A 24942-nucleotide genomic window follows, 5' to 3' on the forward strand; every position below is an offset into this window, starting at 1 on the left:
GATTCCTCGTACACGACCAGGATGCTCAGGGTTACCGAGACCAGCCGTTAGGATGTCTCTTTCCCTTTGTGGCTTAAAAGTTCCTTCGCTCTGCTTAGCTGCCATTGTATATATGTTTTTTGCCGCTTCTTCGACAATGGGATCATCAAAAGATACACCGGTCTCGGTTTCCCTTGGTTTTCTAGCACGGAGCCAATTTGCCGCCCTTTCACCAAGTTGCTCGGACAGCGTCGGCAACCCTGCAGCCTTCTTCTCGGCGTCTTCTTGTGTCCATTTAGGAACCTGACGCTTGTAACCACCTGTGCCTAGGTGGTGGCGGTACTTGTTCTTCTTTGATAGTTCTGAATTTGCCTCACTTAGAGATATGAAATCAGGGCTGCTCCTCTGCTCTAGAAATACTGCCCACTGACCTGCTGAGATTTTATATTTTTTGGTCGGGTCCAGACCTTTCTTTGCAAACTTTGTGTTCATCTCAGACCTCCAGTTTCGGAAATTTATTGCAAGCTGCTTCATCGTGTATTCCTTCACGAGTTCTTCTGAACCCCGAGGCAGAACGAACCTCATTAATAGCTTATTCCATATTTGATTCTTGACATCATCTGACACATCTCTCCACTGTCGTATTGTTATGTCAAGATTATCTCTAACTAAAAACCCAAGTGCATTCTGAAACTTAGGTAGTGCCTCTTCTGGAGCTAGGGGCTGACCTTTCGGGCTCACGTCTGAGATTTTGTATGTTTTGTCGGGAAATTTGTTCAGCCCCCTGTCACCTCTTTTTCGATCGCTCTGCTTCCTTTTCCTTGATGTCTCGGTTGTTGTCTTGGTCTGTTCCGGTGCGTCTTGGGTCGGCTCTGGTACGTCTTCGTATCGTGCCACGGCTTCTTCGAGTATCGCACGAAATTCAGACACGACCTCCTCCTCTATCTCTCCTCTCTCTCCTCTATCTCTTCCCTCTCTCTCTCTCCTCTATCTCTCCTCTCTCTCTCTCTCCTCTTTATCACAAAATGCTGTGGGCACCTCTAGAGTTCAATGAGAAGTAGAGTATATAATACCTGTGGAGATGATCGATAAAGCCTGATACGACATTCAGACATGTCGCCGATCAGATAGCCTGCCTGGTGAGACGACAACAAAATGCTGACGGAGGTCCATTGCTCCAGTGCTGCTGCAGTACACGTGCTCCAGTGCTGCAGTGTCTGGTGACTCGATTGATCAAAGAAGACTTCGACTTCTGCGCTCCAGTGCTGCTGCAGCAGTACACTTTCCCCCGCCGGAGTAGTCGAGGCTCAACTCAAGAGAACTAGAGAAGGCTCCAATCCTAGGGCTAGGAAGCAGAAACCGCCGAAGGTGCCGGTGGGTTCACGTGGACCCCGATCCTCGAGCACCTCGATCCGAGGTCGAGACGTCTCAGTGAGACGTCGGAAACGGCTGACGGGCAGGCCTGCGCGGCCTCCTCGGCTCCTCCACTCAGTGAGAGCATTCAATTGCAGTGTTTAAATCCTATGTAGTCTCCTTGCTTCGCGTATCTCCGTCAGCCTGGTGACTCGATTGATCAAAGAAGACTTCGACTTCTGCGCTCCAGTGCTGCTGCAGCAGTACACTTTCCCCGCCGGAGTAGTCGAGGCTCAACTCAAGAGAACTAGAGAAGGCTCCAATCCTAGGGCTAGGAAGCAGAAACCGCCGAAGGTGCCGGTGGGTTCACGTGGACCCCGATCCTCGAGCACCTCGATCCGAGGTCGAGACGTCTCAGTGAGACGTCGGAAACGGCTGACGGGCAGGCCTGCGCGGCCTCCTCGGCTCCTCCACTCAGTGAGAGCATTCAATTGCAGTGTTTAAATCCTATGTAGTCTCCTTGCTTCGCGTATCTTCGTCTTCACTCCCACTGTATGAATTAAATCCTATGTTGTCTCTTGGCTTTGCGTCTCTCGTCACCGTTGGAGATGGTTGTTTCTTACTGCCTGATATATATTAGTCGAATAATCTTCTCTGCTTTTATTTACCTTTCTAGGTGATAAACCATGACTGGGAAAAAGACCACGGCTTCCTCTGCCGGCCGCACTCTAAAGAAGGCTGCACTCTAAAGAGACGGGGTTGGAAGATGAGGAAGAGGCGACTGTGACACTATCCGTGGAGAAGGACGCGCTGGAGTGCGACATCTGCTGCCTACCCTTCCAGTCCGAAGTTTTCATGGCAAGTCAGATTACCATGCATGTATATATACAGTACATATTGATCGGTAGGCTCCAGCATGATGTTCTGCTCTGTGTAAAATCAGTGCAAGAACGGGCATTCTGGATGTGCAAAGTCCTAACAATAATCAATTACATGACAAGTCCTAACAATAATCAATTACATGACAAGTATATAATCTAGGAAGCTATTGTTCTGCCTTGTCCATCGTGGCGTACCCAGGGCAACGAATTGCGTGGGATGCTTCGCTCAACGTTCCTTATCTTGGTTGGATGGTCTATGAAAAGAGACATGTCGTTGAACTGGTTAAAATCCTCTAAATCAGATACACCATCAACTCCTATAGCTTGTTGTTTTCCAGGAAAAACTACATGCTTCGGTTTGTCGGTGCTTTTCTTCTCATTGTTAGAAATGATCTGTTCAGCATAGAAGACCTGTGCAGCACGATTAGCAAGGATCCATGGGTCATCTTTGTAACCTACCTTACTTAGATCAAGAACTCTGACCCCATAGTTGTCTACCGTGACATGTTTGTCTTCAACCCATTGACATCGGAAAACCGAGATCTGAAATGTACCATAGTCTAGTTCCCATATGTCCTCAATAAAGCCAAAATATGTTATAATCTCACCAGTTTCATCATCTATGGCCTCGCATCGAACACCACTGTTTTGTGACATGCTCTTTTTGTCCTTGGACTTGGTACAAAATGTGAATCCACTAATGTCATAGGTTTGCCATGTTGTGACCTGGCGTGATGGTCCAGATGCCAAGCCCTTGATGGTTTGTTCTTCTATTGTTTCTCCACGTGGAATGTCCTTCACCATTAGCCATGTGTTGAATCGCTGCTTATGTTGCTTCATTACCCAATCATCCGTATGCCCAGGATTTTGCTCGCGAAGCTCATTGATGTGTTGTTGGATAAATGGCTCCATTATCGTTAGCTGATGTAGGATGCTCTGATGTGCCTCAAGTACTATATCGTAATCCGGTGGGATGAAAGATTTCCGTCCCATCCTCCCGCTTCCATACAGTCTACCCTCGTGTCGTGACGGAGGCAGACCTATTGCAACCTGGTCTTTTAGGATACTATTGCAGAATGGACCTCCGGACTCAATGGCCTCTTCGGTACAGTACCCCTCTATCATGGATGCCTCAGGACGAGCACGGGTTGATACATAGCCATTCAGTATTGACATGAAACGCTCATACGTCCACATTTCATGCAAGTACATAGGACCCAATGCCTCTATTTGTGGCACCAAGTGCACCACAAGGTGCACCATAATATCAAAGAACGATGGAGGGAAACACATCTCAAACTGTGATATTGTCTCCACTGCGAATTCCTGAAGAGATGCCAACTCATCACGGCCAATTACCTTTTGTGAAATCCTGTTGAAAAAGTAGCACAACCGTGTGATTGCCATCTTTAAAAACAAAGGATTTATAGCCCTGATGGCAATAGGTAGGAATGTAGTCAGCATGACATGGCAATCATGTGAGTTGTAGTTGGTGATTGTCAGGTCTTTCATTGACACAATACTCCGTATGCTAGAGCAGAATCCGGATGGGACTTTCAAATTCTTAAGCCAAACACACATCGCATGTTTCTCATCTACATTGAGATTGTAGCTTGCTGCTGGGAGATGGTACTTCCCATTTTCTTGAAGAACGGGATGTAGTTCCTTTTTTATGCCTAAATCTACCAAGTCCATGCGTGAATTGAGCCCTTCTTTTGTTTTGCCCTTTATGTCTAGCAAGGTGCCCATTATGCTTTCAAACACGTTCTTCTGAACGTGCATACCATCGATCGCGTGCCGCACATCTAACTCTTTCCAGTAAGGCAAGTACTCGAAGAAAATAGACTTCTTCTTGAATATAGCCCCCGAAGCTGGTTTGGCATCCTTCCTTGTTTTTCCGTCTTTTGTCTTCTTCCCGAAAACAAACTTGATATTCCTGACTATTTCAAAAACTCTATGACCTCTATTGTTACCCGATGGAGCAGTAGAATGTAGTTCACCATTATTGTCGAAGTACTTATCCATCTTTCGCATGCGGTACCTGTGTCCTTCCAATAAAAAGCGTCTGTGCCTCATGTAAACTATCTTCCTAGATGCAGCAAGGGATACGTAAGCAGTTCCATCAATGCATACTGTGCAACCAACCTTTCCCTTAAACTGGCCTGATAATGTGAAGAGAGCAGGGTAATCGTTGATCGTAACAAAAAGAATTGCTCTCAGCGTGAATGAACCTTTACGATACTCATCCAACATTTGAACACCTGTTTCCCACAATATTTTCATATCCTCCATTAAGGGCTCCAAAAATACATCCATGTCAACTCCAGGTTGTGTAGGTCCAGAAATAAGGATGGTTAGCAAAATGTACTTCCGTTTCTGCATCAACCATGGAGGAAGGTTGTATATGGTGAGGATCACCGGCCATGTGCTATGCTTGCTGCTCCTCTCAGCAAATGGGTTCATTCCATCAGTACTCAGTGCGAACCTAACATTTCTCGGTTCATCGGCAAAGTCTCGGTGGTTGTCATTGAAATCTTGCCACTGCTTCCCATCGGCTGGATGTCGAAGCTTCCCATCGTTTTTGTGCTCATCAGAAGCATGCCAGCTCATAAGTCTGGCATCCTCAGGATTAGCGAACAAACACCTCAATCGATCGACGACGGGGAGGTACCACATCACCAAAGCAGGAATCTTTTTGAGCGCATAATAGTCTACTTCTTTTTCTTTGCTCGTGGATTTTGAAGTATTTTTTTGGGCTTTCTTTCGCTTCTTCCCTTTAGACACGGATGCAACACACTCTTCGTCCTCTCGATAGTCTTTATTCGTCTTGTACCTACTTGCACCGCACTTTGGGCAGCTCTCCAAGTCTTTATAATCATCACCTCGATAAAGGATACAGTGATTTCTACACGCGTGGATCTTCTCCACACCCATAGTGAGCGGACTGATTAGTTTCTTTGCATAGTACGTGTTAGCAGGCACATTGTTCTCCTTTGGAAGCATGTCTGCGATAATACTCAAGAACGCATCGAAGCCAGCATCAGACACACCATATTTAGCTTTTAACATCAACAGCTTTAGCACAGACCGGAGCGTCGTGAACTCTTTGGTACAACCCTTAGACTCATCGTACAAAGGCTCTTCTGCTGCCTTCTTCAGGGACTCCATACCTTTCATTAAGAACATCGATTGATCTGTATGACGACGCAACATTGCCTCTAGCAACTCTGCATCTTCCTCATCCATAACACTTGGCAGAACATAAGGTCTATCATGTTCATTTCCTCGAGCGTAACCATGATCAGTAACATTTTGCACTACATGTTCGCTCTGTGGAAGAGGTTGGTGTGTCTCGTGAACGAACTGAAATCTGTCGTCGATGTTCTCAGGGTTTCCAGTCGTATAAGGCGAAGAGCTACCCTCTCCATGCTTTGTCCAAATTGTGTAATCCTTCATAAATCCTCGGCATACCAGATGAGATATGATTTGTTCTGTGTCATTAAATACAGCAGCATTTTTGCAGTCCATGCATGGACAATATATGTGTTTTGTCTTTGTTCTCCAAGCATGGTTCGTAGCGACATCAATAAACTTATGGACCTCGGATATGTATGATGGATCTAGCCTTGATAAGTTATACATCCAGGATGTCCTCTCCATCACCACCTGTTGGGAAGGATGAAGGGGTGAAACCCTATATCCAAAATGTGGCTAAATTTAAGGAAAATGAACAAAAATTGGCAAGAGGAACATAAAACTAAACTTTCCTAGCCATACTCTTCTCTTTAACACATGGTGAAGGCCTAGTTCCAAAATTGAGCAAAGATAAACAATAATTGGCAATTAAAACATAATTAAACCAACTTTCATAGCAACTAATAAAAACAATCTTAATTATCAAACCTATCTTCTTCTCTCTCCACACAACACATGAACCATTCATTAAACAACTTAATATATCATGGATAAACTGATTTGAGAACTAAACATGAAAAAAGAGAGAGGATAGACAAAATCTAACCATATTAAACAACTTTATTTGAGCGAATAGAGCAAAAATGTGGCTAAACTTGAGAGAGGATACACTCTCTCTCCAATGGTGAAACCCTAGATCCAAAATGTGGCTAAAATTGAGCAAAAATGAATAAAAATTGACATTAGCAACATAAACCAACCTTTCTTAGCAATCTTCTTCCAAAAAATGAAGATCAAAACCTCTCCCCATGTATTTTGTGAATTCTGGACCTCCAAAATCGCCTCCAATGGAAGTTGGCTGCGAGCATACAGTTCACTGTCGGGGGAAGAGGGGTATTTATAACAGACACTTCACTGGCGGTTGTCTTTAAAAACCGCCAGTGAAAATTGATTTCCACTGGCGGTTGTCTTTAAAAACCGCCAGTGGAAATAGGATGTTTCCACTGGCGGTTAAGTTAAGATAACCGCCAGTGGAAACCTATTTCCACTGGCGGTTGTGTTAAGATAACCGCCAGTGGAAATAGGTTTCCACTGGCGGTTTTTAAAGCCGGGCCCACCTGTTTCTTTCACTGGCGTTTGATAACGGAAACCGCCAGTGAAAAGTTCAACGTGCCGCAGGCTTTGAACTTATTTGTACTAGTGATATATGGCATGGACTTGAGTAAATACATTAGTGCTCTTCGAATTTGATAGGCAAAATCTAGGAAAACATATCTTGTAACTTGGCCAGTCCATGCAAAATCGTTTAAACCCGAGTGTGCTCAAACTGGATGACGACATGTCGTGACACGTTGGAGCACAATAAGGAGAGTTTATGGACTCAAGTGACACAACATGTCAAATTCGGGGACTCAAGTGACTCTAACATGACACACCATATCAGCATCCGGTTTGAGCAAAATCCAATTTTCGATAGGCTGCCAAGTTGGAGCACATGTTTTCTTTGGTTTTGAGAGTTGGGATCCAAATAATACAACATATCAAGTTTAAATACATGTGATGCATTTTACTCATAGCTTTTTTATAGTTTAAGTCATAGTCAATTTTGTAACTGTCTGGGAGAACGGATCTCTGGGTTTCCTCAAGGGGAACACACGCCTTATCCGGACAAACTCATGTTGATGGAGTGAGCAGAGGATACAAGACACATTTTATTTTTATTTTATTTTATTTTTTTATAGAGGAGAATTTAGGAACGGTACTGCAAGCAGAGAAGAAGCGCAGGACAAGGAAGTGAAGGCTCCGTGCTTTTCAACGTGCGCCACTATCCAACTGATTGGTTAACAGCATTATTTTATTCTGAATGATTGGGTGTTGACTTTGACTGAGCATATGTTTGGTGTCTATACGCAAGGAACGGTGGCTGTATGAATGTATGCAAAATAAGTCATTCTGAGACTATCCATCTGTATCTGCATATACATCAGAAATGACCGTAACTGGCCAGCCAGACTCGCATAGGACTATGTGTACAGACACAGTAAACCAATCCGACACTATATGATTTGACTTTTGTGGCACTGTGCATGCCGCGGCAGGACAGCCAGGGCGAGGAGCACAGCTCACCCCCTCGGGCCTCACGTGGATTAGTACTGCAGGATCTTTTATAATTCATCTCCGCCGACCAGCCACGGGGTCTCCAGTTCTCCAATATAAGAGACAACTAAAAGACTCTATTATATAATAGAGTATTTATAAATATAGTTCACTACTACATTAAATATCACTGTACATGCCCTGACCACTCCAACAATGAGGCAGTGACACCCACTCCAGTCTCCACACCAAGGATTACCAAACCGTTTTGGGTCAAAAAACCGCTACTCACCGGTAAACCAGTGAAAACCAACCGATTTGGCCAAACAAAAAAAAAACAAATTTAAAAAAAGGTTTTCACTGAAAAATCGGTGGCAAACCACTCAATACCGCTAATAAACCACCCATTTAAACCGGTTTTTTGTTTTTACATAAAAATGAAAACAATTGACACGATTCACTTGTAATTTGCTCATTTCACATTGCATAGTAAATACTAATTGATCCGCAAAACTTATGTTCACCTAAATGACATACAACATGCATATGCAACCACAAACTACAATTCTTATAAAACAAACAATCATCGGACTTCATAATACTCAAATACAAGTTCTTTTAGAGTTCTCCCACGACACATAGGTCGACATATTTCATAATAATCATGTATTCAGCTCGAGTCATACTACTCAGTCATATGGGAAGGATCCTGATATGTCCCATTCCGTCTATGTACGATATGCTCCTTCAATTGGGTACCACCCCCTTCGCTCTACGTTTCTCTAAAATACTTACACTTGAAACCTGTGACAACCTTCTCTCCGTGCTCCTAAACTAGGTCCAACATGTCTCTTATAAATAATAACAAGACATAATATCATGTAACGAGAGTAGAATAAAAACATATTACTTGTAACAAGTGACATATTAACATAAAACAATAAAACATCGAAACATATTTGCATTCTTTCCTCTATGCGCGAGATGCTCCTTCAATTGGATACCACCCCTCAGCTCTTTGTTTTTCTATAATACATGCACTTAAGACCTGCACCAACATTCTCTTCGCACTGCCAGACTAAATCTGACATGTGTCCTACAAATGTGGCAAAAATAATGCAAGTATGTAACACATTAGTAGCAAATAATATTATCAGCTACATATATAACTAAATATTAACAATACTAACATATATAACTAAATATTAACAATACTAACATATATAACTACACATTAACAATAAATACAAAAGTATTTATAAATATAGCTCACCAATAAATACAAAAGTAAATATACTCGTATAGCATCAGATCGATAGAACAGACGACAAATTCGTATAGTGGGGAGTGAGACATCTATTGCTACTTGAGTTACGAGCCAGAGACTTCACGGAGAGATGGCTCCATAATTTTTTTTTTGCAAAAACCCTTTTAGACACCTCAAAAGTCTCTACATTTAAATATCAATGTATATGCCTTGACCACTCCAACCGTGAGGCAGTGACCCCTACTCCACTCCCCACACAAGGATTACCAAACTGTTTTGGGTCAAAAAGCCGCTATCCATCGGTAACGGTTTATCACCGGTAAACTAGTGAAAACCAACTGGTTTGGCCAAACCAAATCTAAACAAATTCAAAACGGGTTTTCATTGAAAACCCGGTGGTAAACCGCTCAATACCGCTGATAAACCGCCCATTTAAACCGGTTTTTGTTTTTACATAAAAATAAAAAAATTGACACGATTCACTTGTAATTTGCTCATTTCACATTGCATAGTAAATACTAATTGATCCGCAAAACTTATGTTCACCAAAATCACATACAACATACATATGCAACCACAAACTACAATTCTTATGAAACAAACAATCATCGGACTTCATAATACTCAAATACAAGTTCTTTTAGAGTTCTACCACGACACATAGGTCGACATATTTCACAATAATCATGTATTCAACTCGAGTCATACTACTCAGTCATATGGGAAGGATCCTGATATGTCCCATTCCGTTTATGTGCGATATGCTCCTTCAATTGGGTACCATCTCCTTCGCTCTATGTTTCTCTAAAATACTTACACTTGAAACCTGGGACAACCTTTTCTCCGTGCTCCTAGACACTAGGTCCAACATGTCTCATATAAATAAGAACGAGACATAATATCATGTAACGAGAGTAGAATAAAAACATATTACTTGTAACAAATGACATATTAACATAAAACAATAAAACATCGAAACATATTTGCATTCTTTCCTCTGTGCGCGAGATGCTCCTTCAATTGGACACCACCCCTCCGCTCTTTGTTTCTCTATAATACTTGCACTTAAAACCTGCGCCAACATTCTCTTCGCACTTCCAGACTAAATCTGACATGTGTTCTACAAATGTGGCAAAAATAATGCAAGTATGCAACACATTAATAGCAAAAAATATTACCAGCTACATATATAACTAAATATTAACAATACTAACATATATAACTACATATTAACAATACTAATATATAACTATATATTAACAAGACGTCATCACATAAAAAATCTGAAACCCTAAACCCAAAAACCAAATCTAGACACTAAAATTACAAAATAATACAACACAATTTCTCATTAACAAATCGTGGTTTACCACTTCTCGGGACAGTTTACCGCGCCACTGTTTGACGGTTAACCGACGAATTAACGGGTTTACTAGCGGGTCCATACGTTTTCCTATTTTTAATGGGCTAAACTTAACTAAATTTAGATACCATGTATACTAGATTATTCACTAGAACATGTAGTTTTTATCATATTTTTCTTTTTTTATAAAAAGTTTCAAACAATTTAAATTTAGAGTGAATTTAATAAAAAACGGTGGTTAACCGTTATCGCTAGTCGGTGATTTTGGTAAATTGTGTTAAGTAACCCTAGTTAGGGTTATGTGGGCAAATACCTGCTTTGTACCTGAGGGGTCTCACATCTCTATATAAGGAACCTGTACACCACCTCATAATACAGAGATCAGAAAGAGGCCAGAGGCCCAACCCTATATCCAGTGTCTCGTGTGTTTCCTCTGTCGTGCTTATGGGAAGGGAGACGGGTTCTCTACATCTTCTTGCGCCTCTACTGCTGACGGGAGGGAAGGGAGCGGATCTGGTGATTCGTGGTAACGTAGTTCTCAACACGTTATCAGCACGCTCTACCTCGATGTTGCTGCGGATCCGATCGGCATCAACTCTCCATCAAGCCGGCAGGCCCCTCGGCCTAGCCAAACTGTCATACGCGACAAGCTTCGTTCTCGTTTGTCGAACCAGGAATCACGGTATGAAATTTTGAGTGGATCTGCGATTTACTATTCATCGTGTATATCGCCTGCGAGCCCGTGTGCATGCTGCCCGTCAGATCCGGCGGCGGCTCGGCCGCCCTCAAGCCCCAGCGCGCAGATCCTCCATGCGGCGGCTGGGACACTCCCTGGTGGAATAGCGGCAGTTCTGGTGGCTGAGCAATTAGAGATGTAAGGGGAAAAATAGGCTTGCATGACTCGTGTGATGTTGACATGCCTTGCATGGCGGTTGACATGGATTGTGGGTTTCTTTGCATGGCGGCTAGAGACGTGCCTTGCATGGAGGTTGACGTTTTCTTGGGAGAAAAAAGAGGAAAGGTAGTACACGCATGCACCTGCTTTATTCCTGCTGCATGCACCTGCTATGTGCGCATGTGCCCTCGTGGAGCAGCTCGCGCGCGGCCACACACGCCTTCCACACTTAGTGGCGCATGAGTGCATTTGGTTAATTTTTTTTTACCATTTTACCTATTAATTTTCGTTGAATTAATTAGGTCTAATTTTAATTTATACACATCCTCCATATGATTTATTCTATTTATTTTATGTTGCAAATAATAAATAGAATAAAGCATATTTTATGTTGCATTGCACTGGACGGCTCCGTCCAGCATTCATTTCTTGCCGTGAAAAAAGGTGAGGAACCACTTCCGTTTGACCAACCAGAAACGGCTAGGGACGCCCACGCACAACATGAGCGGATGCGGATAATTACATGCGTGATTGTTCTATAATATTTTATGGATGCAAATAATAAATAGAATAAGGTATACTTTCTGTTGCAGTATGTATCTTAATTAATTATTTCCTATAGTAAATAATTACTAGAAAAATGCATGCTTACATACAAGGAAGTTGCCTTTTACATCTGATGTGTTATGCTCATGCATTAATTTGGTGTTTATTTTTCTGCTTTTATTTATCGTGGTAGATATTTAGCAGAAAATATTAAAATGCATGTAAACTCTATATTGTGCATATTTAAATCGCTCTAAATATTTATATTATGTTGAGCTTTTGGACTCATATCGAGCGATTAAACTGTATAGTGGGTACTCAAACATATCGATCAGACTTTGTTGTTAATCGGTTGAGTTATGGCATTGGCGAGCATTAGTTGCGCCCTAGCAACACGACACATTATTTGTGTCGTATGAACTTGGCTGCGTCATGTGATTGCTATGTTGTACTCTCACTTAGTCGGACCACTCCCGTTGAGTCGAACCACCATCACCGAGTCGCATATTTTTTGCATGCCCTGCAGGCACGATTCGACCGCCATGATCAGCGAGCCACAATTGCGCCTGTTGCGCACGTTGCGTGGACTTATCCTGTATCCTGACTATCGAGCCACAATTACGCCTGTTGCGCTTGTTACGGAGGCTTATTCGTTGTCGTAGCCTTGATGGCCACACACACGTTGACGCCAGATACGCTGGAGCTTGTACTCGCGTGGAATGTGATGGATTATTCGAGCCCCTGAAGTCACAACATAGCGCAACCTCCGTAAACAATGTTGTTTAACTCTATATTTTATTTGATTGTTTTGTGTGGCATCATATATTTATTTATATTGCCAAGTGGCCATAACAACTATATCAAACTCTATAGTGCTTGAATAATCTGGGAAATTAAATTAAAATACAATGAAACATAGATAAGTTAATTCTTTGCTCTCTCCTCATGCATAAAGTTTTACCCGAAGTAACCCGAAGATATATAATATAATCCATGAAAGCCTTTTTGGCATAGAAGACATCACAAATTGGGATTCTATTAGTTAGCAAAAGGCCTTACCAAATGATTTAAGACTATAAATCTCAGGCATACATTGCTCAACCAGATGTTAGCACATTGCTCTCTTTGTCGCTAAATGACATGAAGCAAACTATTAGATAAAAGGACATGTAATCGCCAGCAACACGAAGTTGCGAGTATACCGAGAGGTTATTCTGAGAATTTTTTTCACTATGTTGGTGTGAAAACCATAGTGTGTTCCCGTCGAACCACTTTACTCGTTCTATCTAGGACCTCTTTGCTTGTGTCGCATACATCTCTCGGAATTGTAAATACTTATAGCCACTGAATTGACTCGGGATAGTCCTTTGACAATTTGGTATACACTGTAAGCTAAATGGTAAAGGTCGGTCCTGAATGGACACATATCTGGGGTTTATGTAGCCGAACTACACTGAATTCCACCCTTTGACATGCTCACCATTATCTACCTCCGATCTACCAGAAGTGAGAAGAGTAGACAAATAACTATGAAATCCCACATCACCACAGAGCTTGAAGCTAGATTAGACATTAACATGTCCTTGGTCCTCGGAGCCAGAAGAGTCATATGTCTTGACCACTAGACTATTAGTAATGATAATTTGTGATAGAAATATGAAGATCTTGTAGAGACCTGTTGTATCCTCTCTACTCCTGATGATTTCTTCGTATGAGAGCAGTACTATCTGTTGTTGAAGACGGATCCTAGGCGGATACCAGTCTTGTTTCGTTTTTGCCAAGCAGTTATCATCATTTGTTTCATGAAAAGCTAGTTATATGGTGATTTTTCCCAGATAAAAATGAATTCTTGGCCTTGTCTGTTCTATTCCAAAGCTTCTCTTTTTGCCAAACAACGAAGAGATCGAAATAATGCTTTATAGAACAAATTGGTATATAATATGAGGAGAAATGTTTGCCCTACTGGCAACATCACAATTATTAACTATTGTTATAAATTCTCTCTCAAAATTGTAATACCTAAAAATGTTGCACAAATTGATACCCAATTTCAGAACAGTATGAGTAATTGGGTAAACCATGGGCAGTGATAAAAAATGAGTTGGACTATACATCTATGCATATAAAAATATTTGCTTGGCAGCATTGGCCTGATGCCGTGCACTTTACTACCATTATCTACACACATAGTTTCCTATGTGCTTAAACGCACAATGCAACCATTGAATGTCTTTGTGAGCGTTAGACCCTGATGGTCATTTTACTTGTTGATCTGAAGTCAACTAATGGCTCCAAACGACGAATGGTATTCATGAGCCCCTGAAGGACCCTTATGGATAAAATAGTGTTGTGCATGTTAGTCTAAATCTTAATGATTGACTGTGCATTTGGTAATAATAACAATGAGTTTGCAGAATTGTAAACACGAAGCAACTTGTTGTTGCGTGTCTCGCTGGATGCTGAGACTAACCCTTCATGTTGAAGGAAAAATATGTAGTATTCATGCCACTACATTAATCTAAGTCCAAAGCTCACTACATAAAACCTCGATCTGTAATGTGTGTAAGATTTCCTAAATAAATCACCATAATAGCATACATTGGTCACAACTGGATGATTGTGGTTAGGGATTTTATCTGTATGCTTTTAGAACATCTCGGCATTAGGGGGAGGAATGCCCATATAATGTAATGCCTCAATATTCTATTAAACGCACAAAAGCCAAACTGAACCTGTCGTTCGGTGTGTACTCCTGTGTATATGGAGTTTGCCAGAAATCATTGAGTAACCATATTGGTTTGAATGCTTCTACCTGATGTAGATGTGGATATACCCGGGATTATATCATATCCACATTTGACTTATTGGCATTTGATCTATTCTCGGGGACGCCTGCGAATATGATCCATCAGCCTTAGTCAAAGCATATGTTCTGATTGCAGATTCACATGGTCTGTGATAACTCTCCTCCGATTAATTCACTCTGATGGTGATTTGCCTCATGAAGAGGTTCATCTTGATGATGAAATTCCTAGCAATGCGTGCAATATCATTGTGCTGGGAATACAGAACAATGAATCTTTCGTTTTGGGAAATGACGAAGATCATTATTAAATGTGGGAGACAAATATGTCGACACCTATCTTGCTCCTCTAGATTGCAAATGGATCCAAAATAAAGTCCTAGGCATGAGTGCTTTAAGCTCTCTTATCGGGTCATTGATAAATGCAATCGAGGCTGAACCAATAATCGCAAAATGAAAGTCACGAGCTTGAAGTTCGGACATTTATGGGCACTATTGAAATAATGTGTGGTGAATGCGATGGTTCAAGTGGTCTTGTGAGAGACCCATCCCACGTATGTGTTGAATAAACACTGTTCCGCTATGTAATATATCTGGCAAATAGCATGAATTAAATTATGCAGTTAATAGGATTCTGAAGATCCGTCATGAGATCCTAGGAGGATCCATATCTTTGAATTATAAATATGCAACATATAAATATCGTACCGAATAATACATTCCTGACGAATGAACACTCTTCTATGTAGAGAGAATATCTCCTAGATGAGATTATAGTTCCTTGATGGAACTTTTCCAGAAGAAATAAAGTCTATGTTAAACACCGAAGTTTGATAATCCCTATAAAGGGATAAAGACCCATATAGACTCGAAAAGGAATAAGATGAGGTACCAAAGGACTCGAAGTTCATCGAATAAGCACATGTGCATTCCTTGAGTTTTACTCATGGTAATTTCCACTAGATGTGGAATTACGGTATCCTCTAAAGCCCTGATGGCAGAAACCTATAAGGTTTAGGTGTTACTGGCAAAATATCCCCATTGTGCCAGAATGATAGACTATAACGATGTATCTGATCGATGAAAAATCCCTGATGGATTACGATCTTAGATGGGCTTTTGTTACACCATCATAGATGTTGCAATGGATGAACGCCTCGAGCGATGTGTCATATTTAGAATATGTACTATTGCAACTATATTATCCCCTAAGTCTTATTGAAGGACATGTTATTTGCTTTGCACAACTATGTATAAATTGTGGTGTAAGATAGAAAATGATAGCACCCCAACCTCATCCATTCTCGTTATTCCAAATGAACAATGAGACATATATCTTGAAGAATATGCTTGAGTTATGAGGGATAACGACTTTGACATATATCATCATCAGGGGGAGCGAATGCTTATATTGATCACAACCGTGAGATAATAAATGTCATATTCTATGCCCTGAAGGCGTGAGCTTGATGATCAATACGTGAACCTTTATGGAACTTTCTATCAAATATATAGATCTAGTCGATCGAACACCATCAGTCAAAGTGGCTTATTTATATTGATACATGCACTTACCTCGTATATCCTAGAAGTGAGTAGAGGTAAAGTTCCTGAAATAGTCCTTGCAAGGATATGCAATCTGTTTGCTAAATCTTTATGTGCATATACTTCTAGAAGAAGATGTTTTGCCTTATTGATACGGTTTTGCAAGGATCAGGGGGAGCACATTTCTAAAGTTAGCCCTTATAGAAGATTCAATAGAATCTAGATCCCAAATGATCGAAATCTGTCCCGATGACAGTTGTTGTACTCTTTTTCCCTTGATGAGTTTTCTTGAAGTTTCTCACATGAGGTTTTTAACGAGGCAACAAAGTGCAAATGAAATTTGTATCACCATGCACTCTTTCTCCACATTTTTTCCACTGGGTTTTTCGGAGTTTTAACGAGGCATGTGGTGGTCGCGGTATTCGCCAAGGGGGAGTGTTAAGTAACCCTAGTTAGGGTTATGTGGGCAAATACCTACTTTACACCTGAGGGGTCTCACATCTCTATATAAGGAACCTGTACACCACCTCATAATACAGAGATCAGAAAGAGGCCAGAGGCCCAACCCTATATCCAGTGTCACTAGTAAGAATGTGATCATCAGTGACGATTTTCTCGTGACACTGGTGACTTCAGTCACAAATTGATACATTTCTATGACCAAATTTACATCTTCGTCAACAATTACAAGTGACGAAGATAAGACTTGAATATTAATGATGAAAATGAAAGGAACGTCATAGACACAAATTTTGGACGCAACAATTTCGTCACAGATTAGATTTGATATCGTCATCGCTAATTTGCCATGTTTGGCTGACGTAATGATGAAATAAATTAGTCACAGATGAGTTTTAGTAAAAAACGCCCCACGTGTACAACACTTGACGGCGTGAGATCCTTGGCCTACATGGGTCGCATTTTTTTGGTAAAGTGGGACACAACCCCCGCCTGGCGACTCGCGGCCCGGCGACGCATGTGCTAAGATTTATTTGGCAAAAAAATTGCTCCCGCGGAGCTTCGAACCAGAGACTTGCACCTTGCTTTGAATCAGTGTTACCACTAGACTACTCGCTTGTTCTTACAAATAAAGAAAGTTAGAGTGCATAAGTTGGTCAATTGGGCCTAATCAGAACAGAATCGTTAGCATAGTACATGTTCCCATCTGTCGTTCTGTTAAGGTGTTCCTAGCTGCCATTCTGCGATCTGCATGGCTATTCTGCTTCTACCTTCTGCGATCTGCGCTTCTACGTTCTACGATTGACGATCTCAGTCTCGGCCCTCAGGTTACGGCACACAACGACGCCGGTGTTGGTCGTCCGCTTGATCGGCAACTGGGTAGCGTCGCAACGAACGAGCGATCTTGTCTCCTGATCCATTGATGCATTGAGTAAGTCCATAAGTTTGATAGATTAATAATTCATCCATTCATCAAGATGCAAATTAAATAATTATCTTTCAAGATGCAAATAGTATGGTAATTATCTTTCAATCATTATTTCTTGCAAATTTCATATTTCATATGTTTGGGCTCTATTGTAATCTAGTTCAAAATTTCCGGTTAATTATTAAGTTTTATGATGCATACCCTCCAAAATCCTAGGTACGCGGCAAAGCAGCGACGTCGTGCGCAGAGCTACGGCGGGCGTGGACAGAACAACAGTTGAGCCTGAGTTTATTCCTAATAGCTATTAAGTTTTAGGAAATATAGAAGACCAAGCTATTTTTATTCCTAATAGCTATTTAGCAACTTGTTGAGCCTGAATTTATGAAGTTTTTTTAGAAAAACTATTGGAGTTACTCTAACTAACTATTGACAAACAATGAATTAGGTCTGGTTTCCTAATCTATAACTAGAACCTTTCTACTCTCTCATTCTATTTTCATTTCTCTGTGCGCCAGTGACTATCCAAACGTCACCTAAATCCATATAGCTCATGTCCCATAGCAAACAAAAAAAGCCCAACCCAACCACCAGGGATCGTGCGCGGCCTCTCACTACACGACGGTTGATCTTTAGCGACCCTTATTATGTACCAACTGTTGGTTGCTAAAGGTTAGGGACCGACGGTCAGTCGCTAAATCCTTTTGTAGCAACGGTCAGTTGGTCGCTAAAAGTCTAGAAATTTAACAACTTATGGTTGGTCGCTATAGATGTCTTTGGGGACTAGCGATGGGTCGCTATAGAACAAGGATCACTATCAAATCTTATAGCCTGAACGTACTTGTAGATGTTAGTGACTAAAAATTAATTAAAACAATTAAACATTGATCGCTAAATTGTAGTAAAGAAAAAAAGAATTGTAGAAAAGAAAAAAAAAGAATTATGGAAAATAAAACGAATTGTAAAAAAGGATTTTAAGGTTTTGAACTTGAATCTGTTTGACTCAATTTTTAAGGTTAATCATTTTGTATATAATTATTTGCAAAAATCTCACTTTTATTGTTTTTTTGACACAGGTTTAATTTAAATAGAATCTATTCGAAAATTATGTATTTTATTTATAAACTATTATTTTTGGGATTTATTATAATTTTTAGAGAGTATATATAATTTTTTTTGTTACAGTAAAAATTCGAAAAAAAAGGAAAAAAAAACACAACCCTATCCTAATCGGCCCACTAGGGGCCCAACACCTAACCTAGCGCGCGCCCTGGCTCCTCCCTGTGGCCGCCGCTTCCTGTTTCCTCTCCCTCAGCCGCCACCCACTCTCTCCTCTTCCCTCTCTCTGCACGCGCCCAACGCGCCACCTGCACCCCCCGAGCACGACGCCAGGAGCAGCCGAAGCCCCGACCGCGCCTCGCCCGTGGAGCCGCCTGTAGCGTCGGACTTGGGGTTCAAGTCTACGGCACCGACGACGTGCCCGAGGACATGGTGAAGCGCCGCGCCGAGGTCGTCTCCAGGCTCAAGTCGCTCGAGGAGGCCGCAGCCCCGCTCGTCGCCTTCCTCCAGAACCCGCGGCTCGTGCAGGAGTTCAGGCTCGTCGTCTCCAGGCTCAGGTCGCTTGCTTTGTGATAAATGCTAATTGATTCAAAACATTCTTCGACATCACCGCTTCTAATTGATACAATCATTTCGTTGTCTCTTATATTTATAAAATTATTTTAAGGGTTCAGGGTTGTACATTCCGCTATGCTGTTGTTAGAGGACCAGCAGTTTCGTCGGTCTTAAATTGGACAGTCAATATCAGATTCTGGATCAGGGTTTAGACGATTATGGTTCTTTTGAATAAACGACAGACAGGGTTCAGTACGACCCAATAGTTTCAAAAGCTTACTTCAATAGTCGGTTACATTGTTGGTTTGGTGGTCATAATTTGGGTGGAACTAATGTTCAACGCTTCCGGCGACAGAGAGTTCAGTTAACAGCAAGTTTTTTTCTTCGGAATGAGACACATCAACTAGTAGTGGACTAGCGGTTGCTTCAGAAGCCCACACATTTCTGTCTCTCCTTTATAAAAAGCTTTGGTGGACGGAATGAAGCTGTTCAGTTATAGGACTATTTATCTTTAGCAACTGGTTGGTAAAACGTGAGAACCAAACTAGTGCAGTTGTAATAGCATATCGATATCTGCAGGTATGTGGAGAACCAAACTATTTATCTTTAGCAACCGATAGCACCTGCAGCCCATTCCATCTGCAGATAAAACGTGAGAACCAAACTATTTATCTTTAGCAACCGATAGCACCTGCAGCCCATTCCTATTAACTAGAGTGAACCAAACACTACCATACATCTAGTGAATTTCGACATGGAAGTTCTAATAGCATATCGATATCTGCAGGTATGTGGAGAATGGCTCACTTTCCAATATTATCAAGCCAAACAAATTCGGACCTATTCCTGAATCTTTGGTGGCTCTTTACATTGCTCAGGTGCTTGTGGTGGTTACTGTAATACTACTACTTTTCTCTTTTCCCCTTATTTTTATCTGATTTCAGTTTTTATATGACCAGGTGTTGGAAGGTCTTGTTTATCTGCATGAACAAGGTGTCATTCATAGAGATATCAAGGGCGCAAATATACTGAGTACCAAAGAGGTTAATGGCTGTATATTATTTCCCTCCTTTTTTCTTTGTTTCAATCATTGAATTTGGTAAAAGAAATCTTGAAACGCCTAGAAATCTGAATGTTGTTAAACTTGTCTTGGAACTTGGAAGTAACCTTCTAATACCATAACTGGAAGCATAAAACCATGAAAACATGTAGTCACATGACTGATGCAGTAAAAAAGAAAGAAATAAAGGGGCATCCTAGAGATAAAACCATGGACAAATAGTGTGCTAGCGTAGATTTTGGGAGGATGAATTGTTATTATGAAGTGTGTATCCCCCTTAATTCTAAACTTGCAATAGAAACATAGCAGTAATATGTTTTCTCTACATAATTTCATTTGTGAACCCTGAAGATTTAAAACAGCAACATACCAATAGGTTCATACATCCAGTTTAGCATAAAAATGCTTGCCGTTGGGTTGGTCGTTCTCTGCTATGAATTGGTTGCTGTCAGCCTTTGAAGTTTGAACTACATTTTCATATAACTGACACCATTATTGGGTGGTACTTTGAAGTGCATTGTCACAAAAAAAGTAGCAGATCACTCAGGCTTCGGTCTCATCAGAAGCAGTAGCACTCAACAGTATTCTTCCTAGCCGATTGAGCAAACTAGGTGCCCTACTACCCTATAATCAAGTATCACAGTCCCCTTGTCTTATATATTTATTTGGCAACTGTGTGGGAGAACCTTTGTGTTTGTGATCTGAGCTTTGAAGCAGGATGTGACTATATTACAGTTTTAGGTGTTGACTTCATGTCAGAAAATGTTCGGGCAGTAATTGATCAAGCAGGATTTAATAAGGTATTTTTAATTAGTGTTTCTAGAAGTCTAATTGTCATGCCATTTTCACTAAGAGCATACTGTGAGAATAAAGCTAAGAGTAGGTTTGTATATGCACTTATACCATGTTATTACATTAGTGAAATAGTGAAGTAACATCATTTGGGAACCTTGTTATGAGCTTATTCTCTTGCTAGTTCAGGCTCCACTTTTATACACTATCCTGGAGTGGCAGTTGGGATGAATACTGGAACGATCCTAGTCTGATCCAATTTATCTGTTGTGCTACCATGTATGTCTCTTGCGAATTAGCTCTTTCTGAACTTTGAGTTTACTGTGGATGTGATTATGCAAAATACAGAGAAAGTTGTAGTAAAAGAAGATTATTACCATAACCAGACTATCCGAGCAGAACAAATGACCGACTGTTCCCAAACTTGCATTAGTTAATGTAATAAGTGATATCTTGGTATGATGTTTAAATAAGTCTGATCAAAATAGTAGTCAACTTCAGCATACCATGCTTGTCATTTTTTGTTGTCTTCACTCTATTGCCTGTCTGATGCATGTAGTGTTTTTTTGCTAATTTTATATTACAGTCTATTAAATTAGCTTGAATTATTATTTGTAGGATGTATTTCGAATTATCTACCTGTGGGGAAACAATTTATATTAATTGCCGATCTAGTTATTCTGAACGTTTTAAATTTTCACAGCGAATTTGATCTGAGCAAATTCTATTGCATTATACTACTACCAACTGACAGTCTTCTAGAAAGGAACATGATATCAGAGATCATTTGTGCCTAAATCTTCGCATTTTTACCTCTCCAAATCAAATGTCAACTGCAATTAGTTTCTGTCAGTGTAGCATTGGTTATTATTTCATTATAAACACCTTGTGTTATATGTCTTTCTCAAATTATTGCAATAACTAACAATTGGCATCTTGCTGTTGCTCATTAGCATTAACATGTAACCGTTTTCTGTCCATGATATTTCAGTCTCATATGGAGGCTTTGAGGGCTGAACCTGTTGCTGAAGGTGAGATGCCAGCATCCAGTGTGCGCCTTGTGTCCAAGGTGTTGTCCTAGAGCAGCTCACACCAATTCCTAAAGAGCGTTGGCATCAAAACATCGGCATCCTCCAAGTCATCATCATCAAATCAAAGTGAGCTTCGGGAGCAACTTGCAGCTGAAGCGACGGCTGCTGTTCAAGGTGAACTCGACCAGCTCAGGAAGAAATGTGAAGTCAAGTGGTGATGCTGTGAAGTTCAGTGTTGTCCACTTAGTTTGTATGCTCACTGGAATACTAGTTTTATTTATCTACGGAATATGGAATTGTGTGCTCATTAGTATCTTTTGCAATTTTCAATAAAATTATTCTCTGCACATCTGTGACCAAACTAGTGGCATATAATAAAACATGTCACGTCAGCGCTGACGTCAGCTGCCATGTCACTAGCCACGTCAGCGTTGACGTCAGCTGCCACGTCACTAGCCACGTCAGCGGTGACGTCATACGCCATCGGGACCCTTCCAAACGGCTGTTAATGACCAAAACACGGCTCTATCTATGACGATACCGTACCGTCACAGAAAGCAAACGACGTTAACGACGCCGTCAGCTTGCCCGGGCAGACGACGGATTATGACGGAAAAGTGCCTTCCTCCATGACCAAACCTGATCGTCATAGAATGAAATCACTTCCATGACAACGCGTATTTCGTCATAGAATGGATACACATCGATGACGAAAATGGGCAGTCCGTCACAACACAACAAATGTGACGCGACCTCTATGACCAAATTGAAATCATCACAAATTCGTCACAAATCCTTATCTGTGACGATACCTGCATAATCCGTGACACAATACAAACGTCATCGATGATAAGATCTCTACTAGTGTGTCTCGTGTGTTTCCTCTGTCGTGTTTATGGGAAGGGAGACGGGTTTTCTACATCTTCTTGTGCCTCTACTGCTGACAGGAGGGAAGAGAGCGGACCTGGTGATTCGTGGTAACGTAGTTCTCAACAAATTGGTCCGGCGGTTTCTATCGGTTTTATAAACCCTGCCCCACACAAGCCAAACGGCAAACGCCATGATGCCAATGCCATGCCTCTCGAGCTCCACTGTCAGTTGGCAACATATTCCGGAATATAATGGATCATGACACGATTCACGTACTGGATCACCTGCAATGGGCTACGATGACCAGGCTGACAACAAGCGACAATAATGGGATGGACCTGAACAAAAATACCTAGCAGCCTACCTTGCTATACCCTTCTGCTTGCGTCGTACTACACACTAACAAAGCGGCGCCGTGTTTTTTTCCCCAGGTAAAGAAAAGGTTGGGACATGTCCTTTGCATAAAACGTGTGGAAATAAATCCGAGACCAGGCAGCGTTTGGTTTCACCCAAATTCTAGGAACCCAGATATTCTCAAGAGATTTTTGCATTGGATAATGCGGCAACTCACAAAGGAATTCGGACAGTAATTTCTTTCAGAAGATACTACTCTTGCAGGCCAGAACCGCGGCCTGGAAATGGTAGCCCATAGTCTCAGCCCACCGCCGGCACGGTGACCAATAAAATTGGGCCGTGTGGTGTAACTAGATGCCCAGCTTTTAGCCTTGCAAATAGAAATGGCAGTTCGCCAGCTCCTACGTCATTTCTTAATTTTGATCCATTTCTGAATTCGGGAACGCGAGAAGGCGGGAAACAAGATAATCTGATGCACAGTAGAGTAGTGCAGCTTCTTTTCAACGTCTTTTGTCAAATTAACACAAATCAATGGACGACATATATGACAGATCACCGTGGTCAAACAAATTTTGTCGAGAATTTAAATACGGGTATATATATAGAGAGAAGCTACGCACAACGACAGCAATGGCAGTAGTTTTTTTCTTTTCTTTTTGGGGTGTGTATGTGTAATTGTGTATATATATACTGTCGTAGCGCCACCGCCTCCTCCACCGTCCAACGGCACGTACGGCCGCGACGACGACGTCAATGTATGGTGTGCGATCGGTGGAGCCAGGCTGCGTGACCTGGCAGGCAGGCAGACCAGACCAGACCAGACCGACCGGCTCGGCGACGACGGCGCGCCCCGGCAGCAGCTAGCGCTGGGCTCAGTTCATGTTGCGGGCGCAGCGCGTGATGGCGGAGCAGCCGCGGCGGTAGGGGTTGGCGGCCTTCTGCGCCTCGCAGTTGCTGTAGTAGGACCGGCCGCGCTTGTTGCACGGCACCTGGTCCGCGCGCAGCGCCGCGTAGCTGATGTACCGGTTGGTCGGCTTCCGCTGCGCCAGCGTCCGCCGCACCGCGTCGTCGGAGCCGAGGCCGCCGCCGCTCAGCCCGAGCTCCTCCGCCTCGTCCACGTCGCACTCGCCCACCGCGCCCGAGCACTTCTGCGGGCCCGCGCCGCTGCCGCCCTTCGCCGCCAGCAACCCCATCGCGCTCAGCTCCCCGGACTTCGCCGAGGCCGGCACCGCGAGGAACGCGGCCACCGCCGCGACCGCCACTAGGAGCGCCAACACGGCGCCGGCGCCGAGGCGGGCCATGTCGTCGAACGGGTGGGCTTGCTGCTGCTGTTGTTGGTAAGCTGGTATTTTTCTTGAACGATCGACTGGCTGGGGTCTCTTCGCCCACACCCTGCTCTCTTGGTTCGCTGTGAAGGGGAGGAGGAGGGGGAGATGAAGAGGAGCACGGGGAGGCCATTTGGAGAGGATGGCGCTGGACGGGAGAGAAAACAGGGTGACCGCACGCTGCCCTGGACGGGGCGCCCGCGTGTCTCGCGCGGCCGCCTGCATCGATTTGCAGACTTGCATGTGGGAAAAGAGTTGGATTTTAAATTCTGAGAATTTAAAACCAACATTCGGGTCTCTAGATGGTTTTAAATTACTTTTTTTGGTCAAACACAACTTGGATATACGCTATGTCAATGTCCGAGGTCG

The 24942-nt window shown here is 42.2% G+C and overlaps 1 protein-coding gene and 1 long non-coding RNA gene across 2 annotated transcripts; one reads left to right on the plus strand and one right to left on the minus strand.

Moving 5' to 3' along the window:
• Positions 1–19934: 19934 nt before the first annotated feature.
• LOC109941638 (uncharacterized) lies at positions 19935–20158 on the plus strand. The gene is made up of 2 exons (XR_002264334.1): positions 19935–20019; positions 20101–20158. It is a non-coding gene; the product is annotated as an uncharacterized lncRNA (long non-coding RNA).
• A 3564-nt stretch (positions 20159–23722) lies between these two features.
• Positions 23723–24662, minus strand: LOC100286082 (RALF). Its single transcript, NM_001158970.2, has one exon. The coding sequence runs from the start codon at positions 24547–24549 to the stop codon at positions 24121–24123; it is 429 nt and encodes a 142-aa protein (NP_001152442.1). The 5' UTR covers positions 24550–24662; the 3' UTR covers positions 23723–24120.
• Positions 24663–24942: the final 280 nt, after the last annotated feature.

This window comes from Zea mays, chromosome 8 (assembly GCF_902167145.1).
Source record: "Zea mays cultivar B73 chromosome 8, Zm-B73-REFERENCE-NAM-5.0, whole genome shotgun sequence".
NCBI lineage: Eukaryota > Viridiplantae > Streptophyta > Magnoliopsida > Poales > Poaceae > Zea > Zea mays.

Excerpts from the sequence above, each read along its gene's own strand:
- LOC100286082 (NM_001158970.2), bottom strand. The coding sequence starts at position 24,549 with ATGGCCCGCCTCGGCGCCGGCGCCGTGTTGGCGCTCCTAGTGGCGGTC.